General features: G+C 54.1%; 3 protein-coding genes across 5 annotated transcripts in view; 1 reads left to right on the top strand and 2 right to left on the bottom strand.

Moving 5' to 3' along the window:
- Nucleotides 1-126, bottom strand: part of AKR7A2 (aldo-keto reductase family 7 member A2) — a 4,286-nt gene extending 4,160 nt beyond the window's left edge. The window contains exon 1 of the mRNA XM_039703121.1: nucleotides 1-126. Within this exon, the coding sequence (XP_039559055.1) occupies nucleotides 1-11 (11 nt within the window). The 5' untranslated portion in view covers nucleotides 12-126.
- A 212-nt stretch (nucleotides 127-338) lies between these two features.
- Nucleotides 339-6,391, top strand: SLC66A1 (solute carrier family 66 member 1). The gene is made up of 8 exons (XM_039703125.1): nucleotides 339-469; nucleotides 907-1,094; nucleotides 2,074-2,203; nucleotides 2,800-2,887; nucleotides 3,911-4,059; nucleotides 4,831-4,923; nucleotides 5,328-5,513; nucleotides 5,765-6,391. Exons 2-8 carry the CDS (start codon nucleotides 925-927, stop codon nucleotides 5,861-5,863), a joined length of 915 nt encoding a protein of 304 aa, XP_039559059.1. The 5' UTR covers nucleotides 339-469; nucleotides 907-924; the 3' UTR covers nucleotides 5,864-6,391.
- Nucleotides 6,392-9,046: 2,655 nt separating this feature from the next.
- CAPZB (capping actin protein of muscle Z-line subunit beta) overlaps nucleotides 9,047-18,252 on the bottom strand; it is a 68,249-nt gene continuing 59,043 nt past the window's right edge. The window contains exons 7-10 of one of the 3 annotated variants that reach the window (XM_039703122.1): nucleotides 14,255-14,320; nucleotides 12,904-12,980; nucleotides 11,694-11,806; nucleotides 9,047-9,906 (exon numbers count right to left, since the gene is read on the bottom strand). In XM_039703122.1, the coding sequence (XP_039559056.1) occupies nucleotides 11,704-11,806; nucleotides 12,904-12,980; nucleotides 14,255-14,320 (246 nt within the window). In that variant the 3' untranslated portion in view covers nucleotides 9,047-9,906; nucleotides 11,694-11,703. The remainder of the gene's footprint in view (nucleotides 9,907-11,693; nucleotides 11,807-12,903; nucleotides 12,981-14,254; nucleotides 14,321-18,252) is intronic. The other 2 variants (XM_039703124.1, XM_039703123.1) reach the window with 2 other exon arrangements.

Below are 18,252 nucleotides of genomic sequence, written 5' to 3'. Positions count from 1 at the left end.
CGCGCCGCCATCGCGCCTGCGCCGCCGCGGCCCGCCCCGGCCGGCCCCTCACACCGCGGGGCTAGCCCGGCGCGCCGAGCTCGGGACAAAACTGCGGCTGGCTGAGGGGACGGAGAGCCGGGAACCCGCGGGGAAAAGCAGCCGCCTTCTGAAAAGGCTCGCTGATTTCACGCTGTGAAAAATTGCCGGCAATTCTCAGGGAACTTCCCGAGACAGCGGCAGAGGAGCGGCGGGACTGGGGAGAGCGGCGGGACTGGGACGGCGTTAAAGGAAACCCGGCAGGGTTTGCGAGAGCAGCGGAGGAAACTGGGCAGGGTTTGGGACAGCGGCGAAGGAAACCCGGCGGTGTCTGAGCAGTTGTGGATTGGCAAAGAAAAACAGCCCAAGTTTCAAAAAGAGCGGGCTTTCAAGGAAAAATACAGTTCCGAACCGCGTCGGTGAAGAGGCGAGTGCCGTGCTGCGAGGACAGGTTGGGTTGATTTCGACTTCTTTTATTTATTCTTCCCCTGCTTTTTTTTTTTTCCACTTCTCTTTTTTTTTTCCCCTGCTTTTTTTTTTTTCCACTTCTCATTTTCTTCAACTTCTTTTTTTTTTTCTTAAATTTCTTTTTTCTTTTTTTTTCTTCTTTTATTTTTCTTTTTTAATTCGGTTTTTTCCCCTTTCCTCCTTATTTTCCTCCTTTTTTTCCTTCGTATTTGTTCTTTATTTCTTCTTTCATGTCTTCTGTTTCTCCTTTGAGGCCAGACGCTGCCAGGCTGGCAGCAAACCCAATAAAGGTGTATCATCCGCTAACGATCCATTTTTCCAACATGAGCCGGTTCCGGAGGAGCCCCAGACCTGTCCCTCCCGCAGCTCTCTCGTTCCCCAGCGTTGTTCATTTTTCCCTGCGTTTTTCCCTCTCCCCAGCGTTGTCCCGGCGCTCCCATGGCTGCGCGGCGCTGGAGGGGTCTCCCCTTTGGGAATCTCTCTGACTGTCCCAACGGCTCCCGCTGGATCATGGATGTGTTCAACGAGTGTGCCCAGGACAGCCGGGATGTCGCCAGCGTCGTCCTGGGGCTGGGCTCCATCGCCTGCTTCATCGCCGCAGCCTTCCCGTGAGTATTGCTCCCGAACCCCTGGGTACGGCTCCCAAATCCCTGAGTACCGCTCCCGAATTTCTGGGGACCGCTTCCAAATCCCTGGGTGCGGCTCCCGAATCCGTGAGTGCCGCTCCCGACTTCCCGGGTGCCGCTCCCGAACCCCTGGGTGCAGCTCCCAAATCCCTGAGTGGCGCTCCCAAATCCCTGGGTACGGCTCCCAAATCCCCGAGTGTCGCTCCCGAATTTCTGGGTACGGCTCCCAAATCCCTGAGTGTCGCTCCCAAATCCCTGGGTACGGCTCCCAAATCCCTGAGTGGCGCTCCCGAATTTCTGGGTACGGCTCCCAAATCCCCGAGTGGCGCTCCCGAATTTCTGGGTACGGCTCCCAAATCCCCGAGTGGCGCTCCCAAATCCCTGGGTACGGCTCCCAAGTCCCCGAGTGCCGCCCCCACACCGCGGGCAGCCCTTGCCGGGGTACGGCAGACGTGGAGCCGCAGGCACCAGGTGCCGGAGTCGTTGAATCCCCGCGGCACAAGCAGCGAGGGCTCGGCAGGTTTCGGGCCAGGGCAGCCGGCAGCGCAGCCCCAGAGCCCCGGGAATGTCCTGGCCGCGGTGTTGTCGCTGTGCCTGTCTCCCGGAATGTCCCACGTCGGGCACGTGCAGGGCCGGCAGGACAGGTCGCGCTGCAGAAGGAATGTCCCCAGGAGCCCTGGGCTACTTGGAAGTGCTGACACAGGGGTGGCTGCGGGGCACGTGAGGAGTCACGGCTCTTTTGCAACCGGAGGGGAGGATCCTGCAGCTGGGGTCATCCTCCCTGCTCCTCCCACAGGGCCCTCGGTGAGCGCCCGTGGGGCTCAGGAGTTCTGCCTGGGGCCAGGGGAACGTGTGGCCTTGCATTTCCTGCCGTGACCGCTTTGGGATCCACGGGAACCCTGGGGATGGCTCCTAGGTAGCGCTGAGGGTGATGTTTGTTCCCCTGCCCGATGCTCTGCAGGCAGTTCTACCAGGCCTGCAGAACGGGCATCATGGACCAGGCTCTCTCCATCTATTTCCTGCTGGGATGGCTGGGCGGAGACCTCCTCAACTTCATCGGGTCCTTCCTGGCTGATCAGCTGCCCCTGCAGGTACCCGGGCTGGCTCTCAAACACCCCAGCTCCGGGGAGGAGGGAGGGGCTGGCAGCTGCTTTATCCAGCACTGGAGCCAGAGACCCAGACTGCCTGGGATGCTCCCTCTTTGCCCCGCAGAAATGCTCCCCTCTCCCATTCTGGGCTTGCTCTCTTTTCCACTCAGGGTGTGGTCCATTCTCTCCCAGGGATGCTCCCTTCTTCCCCCATGGAGTTGTTCCCTCCTTCCTCCCTGGGGATGCTCCCTCCTTCCTCCCTGGGGGTGCTCCATCCTTCCTCCCTGGGGATGCTCCCTCCTTCCCCTGTGGGGTTGTTCCCTCCTTCCTCCCTGGGAATGCTCCCTCCTTCCTCCCTGGGAATGCTCCCTTTTTCCTCCCTGGGGACGCTCCCTTCTTCCCCTCTTGGTGTTTTCCCTTCTCTCCCAGGGATGCTCCCTTCTTCACCCCCAAGTTATTCCTTTCCCTCCCTCTGGGCCATTCCCTTCTCCAGCCCGGGGCACTCCCCTCTCCCCCAGGGACTCCGGGAGAGCAGGGAGCAGCCCAGTGGGACATTCCCAGCTCCCCGTGGGTGTCCCCAGCGTGTCCCCTCCCCACAGGTGTACACGGCCATCTACTACGTGCTGGCAGACCTGGCCATGCTGTCCCTGTACTGCTACTACCGGGTGAAGAACGGGGGCAGAGCCTGTGAGTGGGGCAGGGGGGGCCTCTGCTGCCCTGGGCACTGGGAGGGATTCCAGGGCACTCTGGGAGCCCGGGAGATTCCAGGCACAGTTAGTAGATGATGCCTCTTATTGCTTGCTGGGTTGGTTTTTGGGTTTTTTCCCTTGGATAATTTGAGGCCCCAAGAGAGCCAAAGCCAACAAACAGCTACAGGCTGGGCCTGGGGCTTCTGCAGCCCCTGTAACCCCCACCCCCCATGGTATCCAGGCTGAAAACAACCTCCCCAGGAGGCTCACGGGGCACAGAAACAAAAAATCCCCCACAGTTACATAGTGACTCCACCTCAGAGCTGGGAATCACAGACTCCTGACTCGGGCAGTGCTGGAAGGGAGAGGGGGAAGTTTCCCACTGTTTTGGGGTCAGTGCTCCAGCCTTGACAGGGAGGTTCCTGTCTGTTCAACTGCAGTGAAAAGGGAACCTGAGCAGTTCTTGCAGGGTTTAAAACAGAGCAAATCCATTTCCAGCACTGCTGAGCCCCAAACAGTCTCCTTGGGACTGGGGTGATTGTTTAACTTAGTAAAGACACATCAAGTTATTAGCCAGTTGGTATTTGACCCATCAGATACATGGTTTTGTTAAGCTGGAGAGCTTGATTACTGAATATAATCACTAAAAACTACTGAAAACCAGTAAATTACTATTAACAAGCCACAGCAGGGCTTGCTGTGGCAGAGATTTGAGAGTGACTTAAGACAGTGAAATCTTCTGGTGGGGATGATTCTGGGGAGCCCTAAACCCGAAGAAACCGAGATGGGAGCAGTTTCCTCCCTGATAAGATACAAATTGGGCAGATAAATCACATCAGTCACCCACAGCAGCCACTGCCCATCCCTTGGTGAGATAAGGGAGAGTTCAGAGGTTGCTCAGTCCCTTGGTGAGATAAGGCAGAGTTTGGAGGTTTCTTCACCCCCAGAGGGTCCTGGCAGCCCCGGGGCTCTTGGGGGTTGCTGGGCTCTCCCTGATCAGGCTCTGTCTGCCTCTCTGCAGTCCCTGCTCCCATCAATGCAGCCTTTGTGTTCCTCTCTGTGGGGTCCCTGCCCAGCCTCTCCCTCCTGGGCAGTGCCAGCCCCGAGGCTCCAGGGCCTTTCAAAGGGAGGTCTCTGCTCTCAGCTCCTGGGGATGAGCTTGGACCAAAGGTGAGCCGGTTCCTAGATCTGGGAGATGGGATGGAGGTCTGGGTGGGGATGCCCTGCTGGGTGCTGTGACCCCAAAAAGCCACCCTGGACCCCACCACGTGTTTTGGGGTTAGGGGCTGTTCCTATTTTGGGGCCAAATTGTTCTGCAGGAGACTGTTAGAGTCTAGGAAGATGGCACTGGAAAGAGAACTTTTCCAAAGATTCCTGCAAAATTCAGGAACAGTTTGCTGCAGGATTTCAGGGATTTCAGGGCATTTTCACTTCAGATTTCAAGCACTTCTATGGGCCTGCTCAAGAGTCAGCAAACCTCACATTTCCCACACCTCTGTTTGCAAACAGTTTATCTCAGCTGCATAGGATGGACAAAAAATGTGGGTCCTGTGTTCAGGAAATTTGTAAGACTTCCCCCCTTTAATTCTTTTTCCAATTATCCACATTTATATATATTTCTGAAAATCAGACAAGCAAGAAAGTGCAGCAAGGTAACTCATTGGCTGAAACTGAAAGTAGGTTTGCAGAATAGTTTTGCTCTGGCAATAGAAAAGGACCTGTCCAAGCAATGCAAATAAAGCCAATTCCCGTTATAACAGATTGCACTGGGTGTTTTCCTGTGGCAAGGTGAAATGTAATTATTATTATTACAAATATCAATTGCAATTATCAGCGGGCTGTCGGAGGAGGGAGCTGGGCACACGCGGGGCTGGGTGTGGCCGTGCTGGGGCTCTGAGCACAGGGGCTGGCCCTGGCCCTGTCCCCGCCCCTGCCTTGCAGCCTTTCTCCAGGACCGAAATCATTGGATTCACCATCGGCTCCATCTCCTCCGTGCTCTACCTGTGCTCCCGAGTGCCCCAGATCTGCACCAACGTGAGTGCCCAGCCTGGCACCCCAGGGCTCCTCACGAGTCACTCCCAGGGGCTGGGGAGGCTCCTTCCCCCCCAGAGGGTTCTCCTTTCTCCCTGGGCTTCTCCTTTTTCCTCTCTGCTCACAGGTCCCAGGCCCCATCTCTGATCATTCCATAAGGAACTACTTCTCTGTCTTTACTTTTCTCCCCTCCCTTTAACTTACTGATATTTTGAGGGTGGGGATTTCATTTTGTCTAATTTACAAGCCAAAGGGGAACTAAAAGACTCTCAGCATTGAGTCACCACTTCTCTTTTTTAATGCTGGGAGAGAGCATGATTAATAGCACATTGTAGAGAGATTTAGGAGAGCTGCACCCAAGCTGCTCTCCTCTCCTCTCCTCTCCTCTCCTCTCCCTGTTTTCCCAGTACAAGAGGAAATCCACCAGCGGGGTCTCCTACTCTCTCTTTGCCCTGGTGATGCTGGGGAATTCCCTGTACGGCCTCAGTGTCCTCCTGAAGAACCCGGAGCCAGGCCAGGGCCAAGGGGACTACATCCTGCACCACCTGCCCTGGCTGGTGGGCAGCCTGGGCGTGCTGGCCCTCGACGTGGTTGTATCCTTTCCCTGGGCTGGCATCTCACCCTGCCAGCAGGGCAGGGCAGGGCTGGGCAGGGCAGGGCAGGGGGGTGGGTGCTGCTGCTCCCTGGGGATCTGTGCTGCTGCACCACTGGGAAACGCCTCAGCCCCTGCCTTGCCCTGAGCTGCCTGTCCTGTTCCCACCTGTCCTGGCACAAACTCGGGGTGCTGACACCCAGTGCATCCCCGAGATCCCCCTGAGTGTGCAGAGCCTTGACCTCTCCCCAGATCTCCTTCCAGTTCCTGGCCTATCGGAAAGGACGGCCTGGCACCCTCGAGGAGAGGGGTGCTCTGCTGGGGGAGCCAGAGGAGAGCCCAGAGAGCTGACAGAGGGACCTGCAGGGAGAGGAGGAGGAAGAGGAGGATGCACAGGAGGAAGGTGCCTTAGGGCTGGGCACACCAGCCCCTCCATCCTGGTGGCTCCTGGCAGAGGAGGCCCCGAGGCCGTGGGTGACACGTTGTGCTGCCGAGGCGGTGGCAGAAGATGCTGCTGGGACACCTGGTGCCTCTTTGATACCAATGATGCTTTCAGGATAAAAGGGAATTTTTGGATACTTCAGTTGCTCTTCGCTGCTCCAGTGCCCCACAGCTGAGCCTGGTCACTGCTGTGTCTGCCAAGGGTGATCTGGAATTTCCTTGGTGCTGAAAAACATGGGGAGAGCCTGAGTGGGGAGGGGACAGGGTGACTGACCTGCCACAGACACAGCCCTGTGACCTCAGAACTGCCCCCTCAGCTCCTTCTGGAGGACACACAGGGCTGCATCCAGTGGGGAAGGAGCAGCAGAACCAAAGAGTTCAGTCCACACCTATTTTAATTAGCACGGCTCACCCATCTATAAAACATGTCCTTCCCCACCTGCCTCCTTTGGTTTCATTTTGCTGCTTTACCTGGCAGCTCCTGCCTCTTTCCTAATGAGTCTCACAGTCCCATTCTCTGACTTCTCATTTTTTGCCTCACCCATGTTTTAATTGCATGGATTCTCTTGGGAAGTTGCTCCATTGCTGTTTCCCAGCAGAAGAGCTGCTTCTCTGCTTGCTCTGGTTTTCCCTTCCTGCCCTCTCTCCTTGATGAGTTTATCAACCTGACAAATTTATCCTCAACCTGACAAATTTATCCCCAACACTGATGAGTTTATCCACAAAACTGTATCCCCAACCTGATGAATTTATCCCCAACCTGATGAATTTATCCCCAGCACTGATGAGTTTATCCCCAGCACTGTTGAGTTTATCCCCCTCTTGGGGCCCTGAACTCAGCACAGTGCTCCTCGAGCAGGGAAGGACAGGAGGCAGGGCTGGGCTGGGAAAAGCTGTGTCCCAGCAGGAGAGAGTGGAGGTGTAGCCAGGCTCCCTCCCGTGGGACTCAGCACAGTGCTCCTCGAGCAGGGAAGGACAGGAGGCAGGGCTGGGCTGGGCAAAGCTGTGTCCCAGCAGGAGAGAGGAGGTGTAGCCAGGCTCCCTCCCCTGGGCTGAGCTCTTCCTGCAGGGGATGAGCAGCTCAGTCAGGGAAAATGAGAAACACCAACCAAAGCTTGGAGACCCTTCAGGAAAAAACTGTCACAGCTTGGCCTTGTGAAAACAAGAGCTTTCCTTTCCTGCAGTTCCTATCAGCTCTTCCTTTTGCTTCCCTTTCCCCTCCAGCTCCCTGGTTCCTCAGCCAGTCCATGACATTTGACCTTCCCAAGGAAGTTCCTCTGCTTTGTTCTCACACTGAGGACACCAATCCATGGATCTCACATTAAATGGGATCCAGCTGATCAGTGCCCACCAAGCTGCAGCAGCAGCAGCTTCATGGGAACACAGGCTGGACCAGTTCTTGGGCCTGAGCCAGCTGTCTTCAGAAAGGAAAGGTATTTTTCATTCTTGAACCAAGTGAGTGAGTTTTTACTGGATTAATTAAGGATTCTGCCCCTCCAGATTCACAGGCAATGGGGCTGCTCACCTCATCCTGAAGCAGCAGCATTTCCTGTCTTGTCTTTCCCCAGGAATTGTAGAACAATTCATCTCCTGTTTTAATCCAAACCATGAGCAAATCCCTCATCTCTGCCACTACAACACAAAAGAATTGTCACATACTGGCTTTTCCCCAACCTGGGCAAAGCAGCTCTGCCATAAGGAGGAAAGAGTGCAGATATAAATATATAAATAAACATATATATAAAAAAATATATATTTATATATATATATGTTTATTTATTTATATATAAAAATATATATTATATATATATATATATAATTTATTTATTTATATATATTTTTATATTTGTATCACACAGTCTGTCCCCACAGGTGCACCTGAGGCACGAGTTGGGTACAAAGCTGATGGACTCTGACTTTCCTTGCCTGGGCAGGATGGAGCATAAATAAACATATATAAAAAATATATATATTTATATATATATGTTTATTTATTTATATATAAAAATACATATAATATATATATATATAATTTATTTATTTATATATATTTCTATATTTGTATCACACAGTCTGTCCCCACAGGTGCACCTGAGGCACGAGTTGGGTACAAAGCTGATGGACTCTGACTTTCCTTGCCTGGGCAGGATGGAGCAAGGCCAGCAGCTGCAGCCTGAGCCCACACACCCCCAGCCAGCCCAGGGTGGCTGGAATTCCCGAGGCTCTCCCGAGGCTCCCATCCCTCCCAGTCACTGCTGCAGCCTGTCCCTGTGATCAGGATTTTGCAGAGGCAAATGTTAAAGCAGAAAAGGCCGAGCAGGAGCAGCCCCCCCTGAGGGAGAGGATCACTGAAAACCTCAGCAGATCTCCCCTCCCAGGCTCCAGAGCCCACACAAACATCTCCAGCTCCAGGAAAGGTTTGTGCTGGGACAGAACCCTGAGGCTGCAGCCAAACCCAGTGTTCCTGGGGGATTTTCCCAGCCTTTCCCAGGCTGTGTCCCACAGGAGCTCCTGCAGGTCTGGGTGAACTCTGGCCACGTGCAGGAGTCTGGGTGGGACACAGGTCGTGTACAAAACCAAACTGGAGCACATTAATTAATCCCTGTTAATGCCAGCAGTCCCCCCTTGCAGAGGGTCACACAGGGCAGTTCCCAGGGGCAGGGAGAGCCCAGCAGATCTCTCTGTGCTTCCCCAGGATTAGGTTGGGTACAACCACAGCTGTGCCAGGTCCCTCTGCCCACCAAGGGCCCAGGAGGGGACGCTGGGGAGGGTCACCGGTGACACAGGGAGGAGCTTTTGGGTCAGGGGATGGGAGGAACCACCCACCCCAGCACAGCTGCTCTGCCCAGGGCTGCACACAGGAGCCCCCAGGCTGTGCTCACCCTTCTCCCCTGCCAATCCATGTGCTGGATGCCTGGAGCACCAACCCCAGCACCTTGGATGGGCAGCAGAGTGAGTGACACAAGGCCAAAGAGCAGAGGGACATCACAGCCCCTTCCACACAAACACTTCTGATGTGGGACAAAAAAAAAAACCCACGTAAACCTGCAAGGAAGGAAAGGGAAACAAGGAAGACACAATCACACAAACATCTTCCTGGGATTTTTTTGGTTGTTTTTATTGTTTTAGTCTTTTTTTTTTCTTTTCATTTTTTCCATTTTTTAGTATGGAGGCTCAAGTATCAGATGTAGATTCAATTTAAGCTTTACAAAAAAAACAAAAAATCAAAACAAAAACCCCTTTTGCATTCCATAAAAATTGACAGAAAAGCGCCTTGGAACCAGGCTATAGAAGAGCAGAACTTTCAGCAGGTCTCAAAATCACCATCTCCTGCACATCTGGGTTACTCAGTATTGTACAACCCCAAGGAACACCCTCTCTTCCCTCCCTCCCTCCAGCCAGCCCCTGTGCCCAGCCCCCAAACATACGTGGAATAGATTATTTTTCTTTTTTTTTTTGTTTTTCCAGTTCTTCCTCTTTCACACACCACAGTATTTAATAAATTTTTGTTTTACATTTTTTACACCAATGTAACAAAAGGCAGGAGGGGTGAGGGAGGAAAAGACAAACAATGATCTGTGGTGATGCATATAAATGGGGGAGGGTGGGAAAGGGGGGAGAGAAAAAAAAATAATACATGGACTTCTACAGAAACATAGCCTAAGGTCTCAATAGTAAAATGTGGTGCAAAGTAGGCCTCAGAGACTGAAAAAGTTTGTACAGCTTTATTCATGGGGAGAGGATGGCGCTGCATGGAGAGTATTGGATGCAAAGTGTGACGTGACCAACAGAAAAGGGCGGGGATGATTCTCTAGGAAAGGAATCTAACGAGTGCATGGCATGGCTGGTTAGCACTGACAGGACTTTAACTTTGCTGCTTCCTCTTCAAAGCCTCCACCAGGTCGTTTTTAAGAGCTTCTTGTTTTGATTTGTCTGCAAAAGTCTGCACAGACCTGTGGGGAAGAAGGAAAGGGGGTCAGAGGCAGGGCAGGGCAGGGAGCAGTCCTGGCAGGCAGGAGGAAGGAGAGGCCCCTGAGCCCAGGCTCAGCTCTGCCTGCTGGAGCCCAGGAAGCAGAAGTGAGCACTCAGCAAGAGCACAAAGCAAAGCCCCCTCTGGCAAGGGCTGGCACCAAAGGCTCCCCCAGAGCTGCCTCGGCCCCAGGGTTGTGCTCACCCTGAGGGAGCCCAGCGTCCCACAGGCCAGGGGTCAGCTCCTGCTGCCCCGAGTCCAGAGAAAAGCCAGCCCCAGCTGGAGAAGGGCCGGGCTGGGGAGCTCTGACCCTTCTCAGACCCTTCACCCAGGGTGGTCGGAACCTCCTGGCACCTTTGCCCTGCTGGGAAAAGCAGCCGGAGGTTCTGCTCTCAAATTCACCTTTTTTGTACCTTCCCTAAGGAATGAGGCATCAAAGCAGCTGAAGAACAGAGACACTGTCACAAGGTTATTGCAGGGCTTCCCTCTGCCTGAAAGTACAGAGGAAAAGCTCCACCTTTCAGGAATCACCTGGGATGGCTGCCCTGGGAGATACCTGTGGAGGAACCTCTGATTTCAATAAGACAGTAAGAAATTTTCACTTTTAAAAAGGCCCCTCTCAAATAAATTGATAGAATGGGTTCTATCCAGGACCAAACTTTTCCAGAGTGGCTACCACAGAGAAGTGGTAGGATCCAGTTGGGTAGGATCTCTCCCCACCTAAACCACATTTCACAGCCTTTACAGCACCTGGGAGAGTGACAGATTTCCCTGCCCATGGCAGAGGGTTGGAACTGGATGAGCTTTAAGGGCCCTTCCAACCCAAACCAGTCTGAGATTCTGTGATTCAGAGCAACCTCATTTTCCCTGGTTGCTGTCTCCTGTAAACAAGGCTGCTCTCTGTGGTGGTGATTTTCCAACCATTTTTGTAACAGTATTTCCATTCCCTTGTCTCTGGAGACTTCTGCTGCTTTAATAAAAACATATACACTTATATTTGCATTTGTCATAGGCTGAAGAAGTGGTTCTTGGCCACTATCAACAAACAGTGAGTTTCCTCCTTCGTCAGCTGAATGTGTTTGAAAGAACATCTGTAACTGGTTAGGAACTGGAGTGGAAGGTTAAGGTGGCCCAGGGTTAGTCACTGCCCTGACACTCAGAGCTCCAGAGCAAACAGATCCCTCTGGAGGCTGTGCAGAGCACGAGCAAGGGGAGGCTGCCCATGTCTGAGTGAGCCTGAGCAGGACTGCACCTCAAGCTCCAAGGAAACTCCAACTGCACCAGGCTCTTGGGGAAGGTGTGTGGGCAAGCACACGTTTACTCTGAAGGCATGGGAAGAACCAGTCTGGTTTTTTTTCCAAACTGTGACACTCCCAAGATTTCACTCTGCAGGGAGTACACTGGGATTACAGGGAATTTCTTCATGGCAGTGGTGTACCACAAGTGTAAAACACTGCTGGTGCTCAAGGACAGAGTCCTGGAGCTGCTGGAAGGAATCAGCCCAATCCCACGGCACTCCAGGCACAGGACCACGTGCTCCTTTCCTGCTCCCAAGCCAGAGTGGGAAATCCTGCCCCAGTTCCGAGCATGAGGTTTCCATGGGGAGGAGAAAACACTGAAAACAAGAACCAGAGCCCCCAGACAGAGCCCAGGGGGGCTGGGCTGGCTGCTCCCTGCGGATTAGGGGTTAGTTCTTCCCGTTACCATGCAGGGCTGGGCTGGTGAGTCCTGGTTTAGTGCTGGCTCACACCTCACAGGCAGCAGGGGTACCTGGATTGGTTTAGTTATCAGGCTGGATGTAGATCTGGCGCTGGGTCAACACTTGAGAAAGTTCCCTCTGCAACTGCTTATACTTTTGGTTGTCAGGAATAGCATCGATAGATCTACAGAGAGCAGTGGGAAACCAGGGAGCAAACAGGGAAAAGAACAGTCAGAAGAACTCAGCAACACAGAGCTGGGGCTCTGGGAACCTCCAGGGAGGAGAAGGGGACACACACAGGTGAGAAGGAGCAGGGACAGGCTGGAGGAGCCAGGGGCTCTGGGTGGCTCCACCCCAGGGCCAGGACTCAGACTGAGGGATGGGGAGAGAGATTCAGCACATTCACAGAGATTCAACCACAACAGCTCAAGGCAACGTTCCCAAGACAAAGCTCTACTACAGATTCCCTCTGCTGCTAATAAAAGGTTCCTGGCTAAACCCTGCTCAGCACAAAGGAACCTGAGGCTGCTCTCACCTGGGCTTGGGGCAGAACCCAGAGCAGCAGAACCCAGAATCCCTCCCACAGGTCCTGCTGCTCCCTCTGCCCATACAATATTTCATTAACACTGTTTTTCTCTCTTTTTCCACATCTCAGTGTGTGAGGGAAGAGCAGAGCATTTATTTGTGCCCCTTGGTTATTCTACATTACCACACTGTGCTGGGAGGTCTCTCTGTACTTTAAAATGAAGTGATTTGACATCACAGTTCTGTACTTTGTGAGAATAAGAATTACCAGCTTGGGATTTCCATGTCCAATTCCTGTCCAGGAATGAGCAGGGGCTGAACAGTACAGCACAGTCTCCTCACAGAAAGGCACAGGAATTTAATATCTTCTCATACACTGTATTTTGACCAGTGGTGTTGAGAGAAAGAATTTAAAACAAAGTCTAAACCACAAACCACTCATGTCATGACTTAATTCTGGGACTATTTTTAAGGACAGTAGAAATAGAAGACAGAATTTAAATACAGCTTGCAGGACTGTGAAGAAGAAAACTAATGAAAAATAATCCAAAAATACAAGTGTTAGTTGGGCTGTTTTGCTCCTGGTGAAGGAACAAGGGATTAAAACATTGCTTCAGATTTCTGCAGCAGAAGAGTTCCCTGGACTCCACACAACAAATGCTGTCCCACAGCACAGGGAGGGGAGAAGCAAGCAGCTCGAGGCTGGGGTGGCACTGCAGGGATGCCAAGGGTCCCCACCCCCTGCAGGTCCCTTACCTCAGCCCATTAACGATGTCCTTTGTCTTTCCAAAATAAATCTCATTCAGTGTACTTCTGATTTTGTTTTCCATGTCCTGCAAAAGAAAGCAGCACAGCAGCTCTTCAGTCCCCCCAGCTTTTGCAGGATGCTGCAGCACCAGGGTCCCTCTGCCCACAGCCCCTGGAGCACTGCAGCACTCAGGCCCCACCACACCCGGGAGCAGCCCCTGCTCCCCTCCAGCCCTGGGGCTTTGCTCTGCTCTCCCCTCCAGCCCTGGGGCTTTGCTCCTGCTCTCCCCTCCCAGCCCTGGGGCTTTGCTCTGCTCTCCCCTCCAGCCCTGGGGCTTTGCTCCTGCTCTCCCCTCCAGCCCTGGGGCTTTGCTCCTGCTCTCCCCTCCAGCCCTGGGGCTTTGCTCTGCTCTCCCCTCCCAGCCCTGGGGCTTTGCTCTGCTCTCCCCTCCCAGCCCTGGGGCTTTGCTCCTGCTCTCCCCTCCCAGCCATCTCTGCAGGCATGGGAGCTCTGCACCACGAGAGGGCAGCTCCTCCCCAGCTCTGCACAGAAGGAAAATGCACCAGCCCAGCCCTCCCGAGCAGCTTCCTGGCACTGAGTGCTCCAAGAGCCCAGCCAGCCCTTCAGGAGAAGCAGCAGCCCAGAGCTCCGTGCTCAGGGGTGGCTTGGAACTCTCGACTTGTTCTTTGCAGCTGCACGACAGAGCTCTGAGAGAGATCTTGTACCAAAGCAGCTTTTTTTTCATTGCTTTCACTCAAGCAAAAAACTTTAAAAAGGGATCAAAAAAGAAGGAGCTGCCTTTCTTTAATTTCCCAGCTCCCTAAAAATGCATCATAGTTGAGAATTTCCTCCTTTCTTGGCTGTAACAATGAAGAAAATCTGGACACCTTCAGTCAGGACAGTGCAGTGAAACAGCAACGTGGTGCTACACCTTCTGAGCAGCTCCACTCCTTGTGCTGAGCTTCCAGGCTGAGAGCTGCCACAAAACCCAACATTAACCCAATTCCAGGGCACTCCATAAGCACTTGATACACACTGAACTTCCAGTCCAAGGGACAGTGCTGTGTAACAACCTGACTTGAGATAATTCTCCCCAGAAGTGGCTGCAAAAGCAAATCTGAGGGCAGGGAGTTGTTGACTGGTGCTCAGGGAAGGAGACCCAGCTCCAGGAATTCCCTGCAGTGCTGAGCACCAGACAAGGGGCAGAGGGTGGCTCTGCACCCACAGACAGGAAGGGATGGAAGGGGGTGGAGGGACCACACACCCAGCAGCAACAGCAATCAGCAAGTCATTTGTAAAGAAAAATGCCACAGAATTCTGAGGATGGGACCAAATGTGGGCAGAGGAAGCTGCACTCACCTCTACCAAGCGCCCGATATTGGCTATGTGTGGGGAGGAGTCACTCACAGTCTCATCCTTCTCCATCTGCAAAGGAAAGCACAGATCCACCCATCACAGGGAGTCTGGGGGCAGGGCAGGGTCCAGCAGGGCTGGGAGAGGGGGGTCACCAACTCCCTCTGTGTGCAAACACAGGAGAAGGTGCTGAGGAACTCCCAGCACTTGCACAGGCACATGCTGGTAGTGGAGACAAAAATCCAGGAATGGAAAGAACCCCTGGGCAGACAGGCCCCACAAGAGCCACTCCCTCCCCTCCACAGAACAGCCAAGTGTCCTCTGCAGGAGAAATTCAGAGCTGGAACACCCCAGGAGTGCAGGAGCTGGACAGGACACAGCTCCCTGAGCCAGCTGAGACCTTCCAGCCCAAGAGCAGAACTGCAGCTGCAGCTCTGCTTGGTTCCACCTGGCTGTGCCTGATGCAGCACCCATCCCACGGCCTTCCACAGCCTGTGTGCTAACAAAGTCCATCCTCCCCAGCTCCTGAGGTGAAAACTGTGGCCAAGACACAGCCAAGTGCTGAACAACGAGCATCAGACCCAGGAACCTCAGCAAGATTTGCTGAGACTGCAAGAAAACAAAACTGGGAGACAAATGCAGTAAGAAGAACAATCTTCAAAGGCTTTTACTAATCCCACTGAATTCTCTTACCCATCTGCTCCTATCCCTCCCTCAGGGCAGAGTTTAAAAATCTGGGCCAGCTACAGGTTTCTCCTAATAAGCCAGGGCTGTAAGAGGCTTGGGGAAGCGTGTCATTTAGCTGGAGCCCCGGAGGCAAGAGATAACCTGGAAGAGGGGGAGAAGGGGCAGCAGGACCTTTCATTTGCCTTCAGACTGTTCACATGGAATGGAAACACTGCCTGGAGAAGGGGTCCAGCTGCAGAGCAGGGACAATGCAAACCTGAGCTACACAAACACATCCACACACCACGGGGAGCTGGGAACCATCAGCAAACTGCCCCAGTCTGGGGCAGCTGGGAGCTGGCAGAGGGGCAGTCACTGCCACAGGCCTGCTGTGCCTCCTCCACACCTGCACAGGCCCAGCTCCATGGTTAAGAAGCAGAATCTGAAAATAGATTAAAAAAAACCCCAAAACAACCCCGTGTATTATTACATGTCCATAAAAACTGCTGCCAGAAGGAAAACATTTTTATGTGCTCTGGAAGGCCAGATGTTACAAGAGGCTGTTTAATGGAGTGCAGAGTCAGGATCAGCCGTGTCCCACAAACACTTGGGTTTTGTTGAGTTGTTGGGTTTGTAAAGGTTCCTTCTGGGGGCTGGCCCTGCTCAGGCTCAAGCAGCAGCACTTCTGCTGCTTCAACAGGGCTGCATCTGCTTGGAGGGGAAATTCCCCCACAGGCTGCTGTGAAGGAGCAGCTCGTCCTCCCCTGGCACTCCCCTGGCACTCCCCTGCTGCCTGCTGGGCTCAGCCAAACCCCAGCCCCAGCCCTGTCCCAGCCATCCCAAACCAGTCCCAGCCCAGTCCCAGCTCAGTCCCAGTCCCAGCCCCAGCTCAGTCCCAGTCCCAGCCCCAGCCCAGTCCCAGTTCCAGCCCGGTCCCAGTCCCAGTCCCAGCTCACTCCTAGCCCAGTCCTAGCCCTGTCCCAGCTAAGCAGAATCTGAAAATAGATTGTCCCCTCTCACTCCTAGCCCAGTTCCAGCCCAGTCCCAGTCCCAGCTCAGTCCCAAGTCAGTCCCAGCTCAGCCCCAACTCAGTCCCAAGTCAGTCCCAGCTCAGTCCCAGCCCCAGCCCAGTTCCAGTCCCAGCTCACTCCTAGCCCAGTCCCAGCTCAGTCCCAACTCAGTCCCAGTCCCAGCCCAGTCCCAGCTCACTCCTAGCCCAGTTCCAGCCCAGTCCCAATCCCAGCTCAGTCCCAACTCAGTCCCAAATCAGTCCCAGTCCCAACTCAGTCTCAGCTCACTCCCAGCCCAGTCCCAGCCCAGTCCCAGCTCAGTCTCAGTCCCAGTTCCAGCCCAGTCCCAGTCCCAGTCCCAGTCCCAGCTCAGTCCCAACTCAGTCCCAGTCCCAACTCAGTCTCAGCTCACTCCCAGCCCAGTCCCAGCCCAGTCCCAGTCCCAGCCCAGCCCAGCCCCAGCCCTCCTGCAGCACACCCAGGGCCTGGCTCCCCCCTGGCTCCCCAGCCATCTGCTCAGGCTGACTCCCAGGACACTCACTGCTCTGGCCACCTCCAGGGCTGCCTGCTCACTTGGGATGTTTCCTGCACGGAACAAAGCAGCTGTCTGGGCCTTCTGTAAACATTTTTTTTTGAGGAATAATATAAAGAGGGACATTTAAGCTGGATAAATGCTTTGTTTCATCATGAAAGTGTCTGAAAATACCAGCAAAGGTAGAAGGGAACTCATCCTCCATGTTGCTCTGAGAAGCCAATACCCACAGCTGCTCTGGCCACGGAGCAAAGTGAAAATCCCGTTAATGAAACACAAACAGCAATGTGAGCCAAGGGCCCCCAAGCCACAGGCAGGCTAAGGCTCCAGGTGGAAAATATGTGGAATTATTTGGATATCAGTAAGGCAAAATTTGGCCTGCCCCTCCAGCACTTATTTCCACCTATAACAGTAAGGGGAGCTGTGATCTCTGCAGGGTTTGCAGCGTTGCAGGAATCAGCTGAGCTGAGCCCAGCCCTCCACACAGCCCAGCTCTCACCAGTGTGACCAAAGTTCCCACTCCCTTTGCCAAACTGTCCAGCCAAAACCACGGGCAAACCTGGGGATGCCTCAACTCTCTGCTCCCCTTTTCTCACCTCGTACAGAACTGAACCCCTGGGAAATCCACAGGGCACCTCAAAGCCCATCCCACTGCCCCCCTGCCATGGCAGGGACACCTTCCCCTGTCCCAGGGGGCTCTGAGCCCTGTCCAACCTGCCTGGGACACTGCCAGGGGCAGCCACAGCTGCTCAGGGCAGCCTGAGGGTGCCAGGGCCTGCCCACCTCATGATGGAGAAGTGAGGCAGAAGTAATTCCCTGGACAAGCCCTGTCAGAACATCCCTGCTGTCCCTGCAGCCAAACACTGCTCAGCTGGTGACCAAAGAGACTCCAGGACCCTGTAACTGCTCAGGGGGAGCTCAAGGATCCCCAGGAGATCCCACTGGAGGAAAAACAAAGTTACAACATGTGGAAGTCGGTGGGATGGGCTTTTCCATGCAAGCTGCCCTTGATGGAAATGGCTGAGTCTCCTAATTGCTGAGCACAGGGCCTTCCCTGGATGGGAAATGGAGAATGGCTCTGCTGGGCTTCCACTGAGCAGCAGTGATGCCAGGGCAGCTCTTCCTGCAGGCAGGGACTGCTCTGTCTGCACAGCCCAGCCTTCATCCAGCCCTGCAAAACCTTCTGTCCTCGCTAGAGAGTGTTCCAAGCTCAAAAACCAAACCCTGTGCTCCTTCCATCCCACAGCTCAGGCCTCACTTCCCCGGGACTTTACATCCCCCCTTTCCCACATCTCCAAGTGTAAATAAACTACAGGTTTGGAGCCAGGTTCCTCCTCAGCACACTCACCTGCCCGGGCTCACCTGCCCAGGGACACACACAGCTCCCCTGTGCACCTCGGGGAGGCACCTGCCTGCAGGAGGGGCTGCAGGAGCCCATCCAGCACGGGCAGGGCTGCCTGCCTGCCAGGAGAGGGGGAGCCCTCACACCTCTGCACCAAGTGAAACAGGACCCCACAGCTGCTCCTGCCTCAAGGAAGTGCAGCCACACCAGCGAGGCCAAGGGACACAGAGGGACAGCAGCCCAAAAGCTGCCAGGGAAAAGCATCTGCCAAACATCTGGCCCCAATCAGGAGGGCTGCGAGGTACCTGCAGCCCCCAGAGAAGGTGCAAGGTAACTGAAAAGCTGCTGGCACGTTTGGTTTCCCTGCAAGCCCTGCTCCCTGCGTCCTCTCTGGCAGGATTGATGCAGAACAACATTTATTCCTAAAAATTCCAGCCAAACCCCCTGGGCAAAG

This window comes from Passer montanus, unplaced genomic scaffold, assembly GCF_014805655.1.
Source record: "Passer montanus isolate IOZ18808 unplaced genomic scaffold, ASM1480565v1 scaffold160, whole genome shotgun sequence".
Taxonomy (NCBI): Eukaryota; Metazoa; Chordata; class Aves; order Passeriformes; family Passeridae; genus Passer; species Passer montanus.
This window is presented reverse-complemented; position numbering and strand designations above follow the sequence as displayed.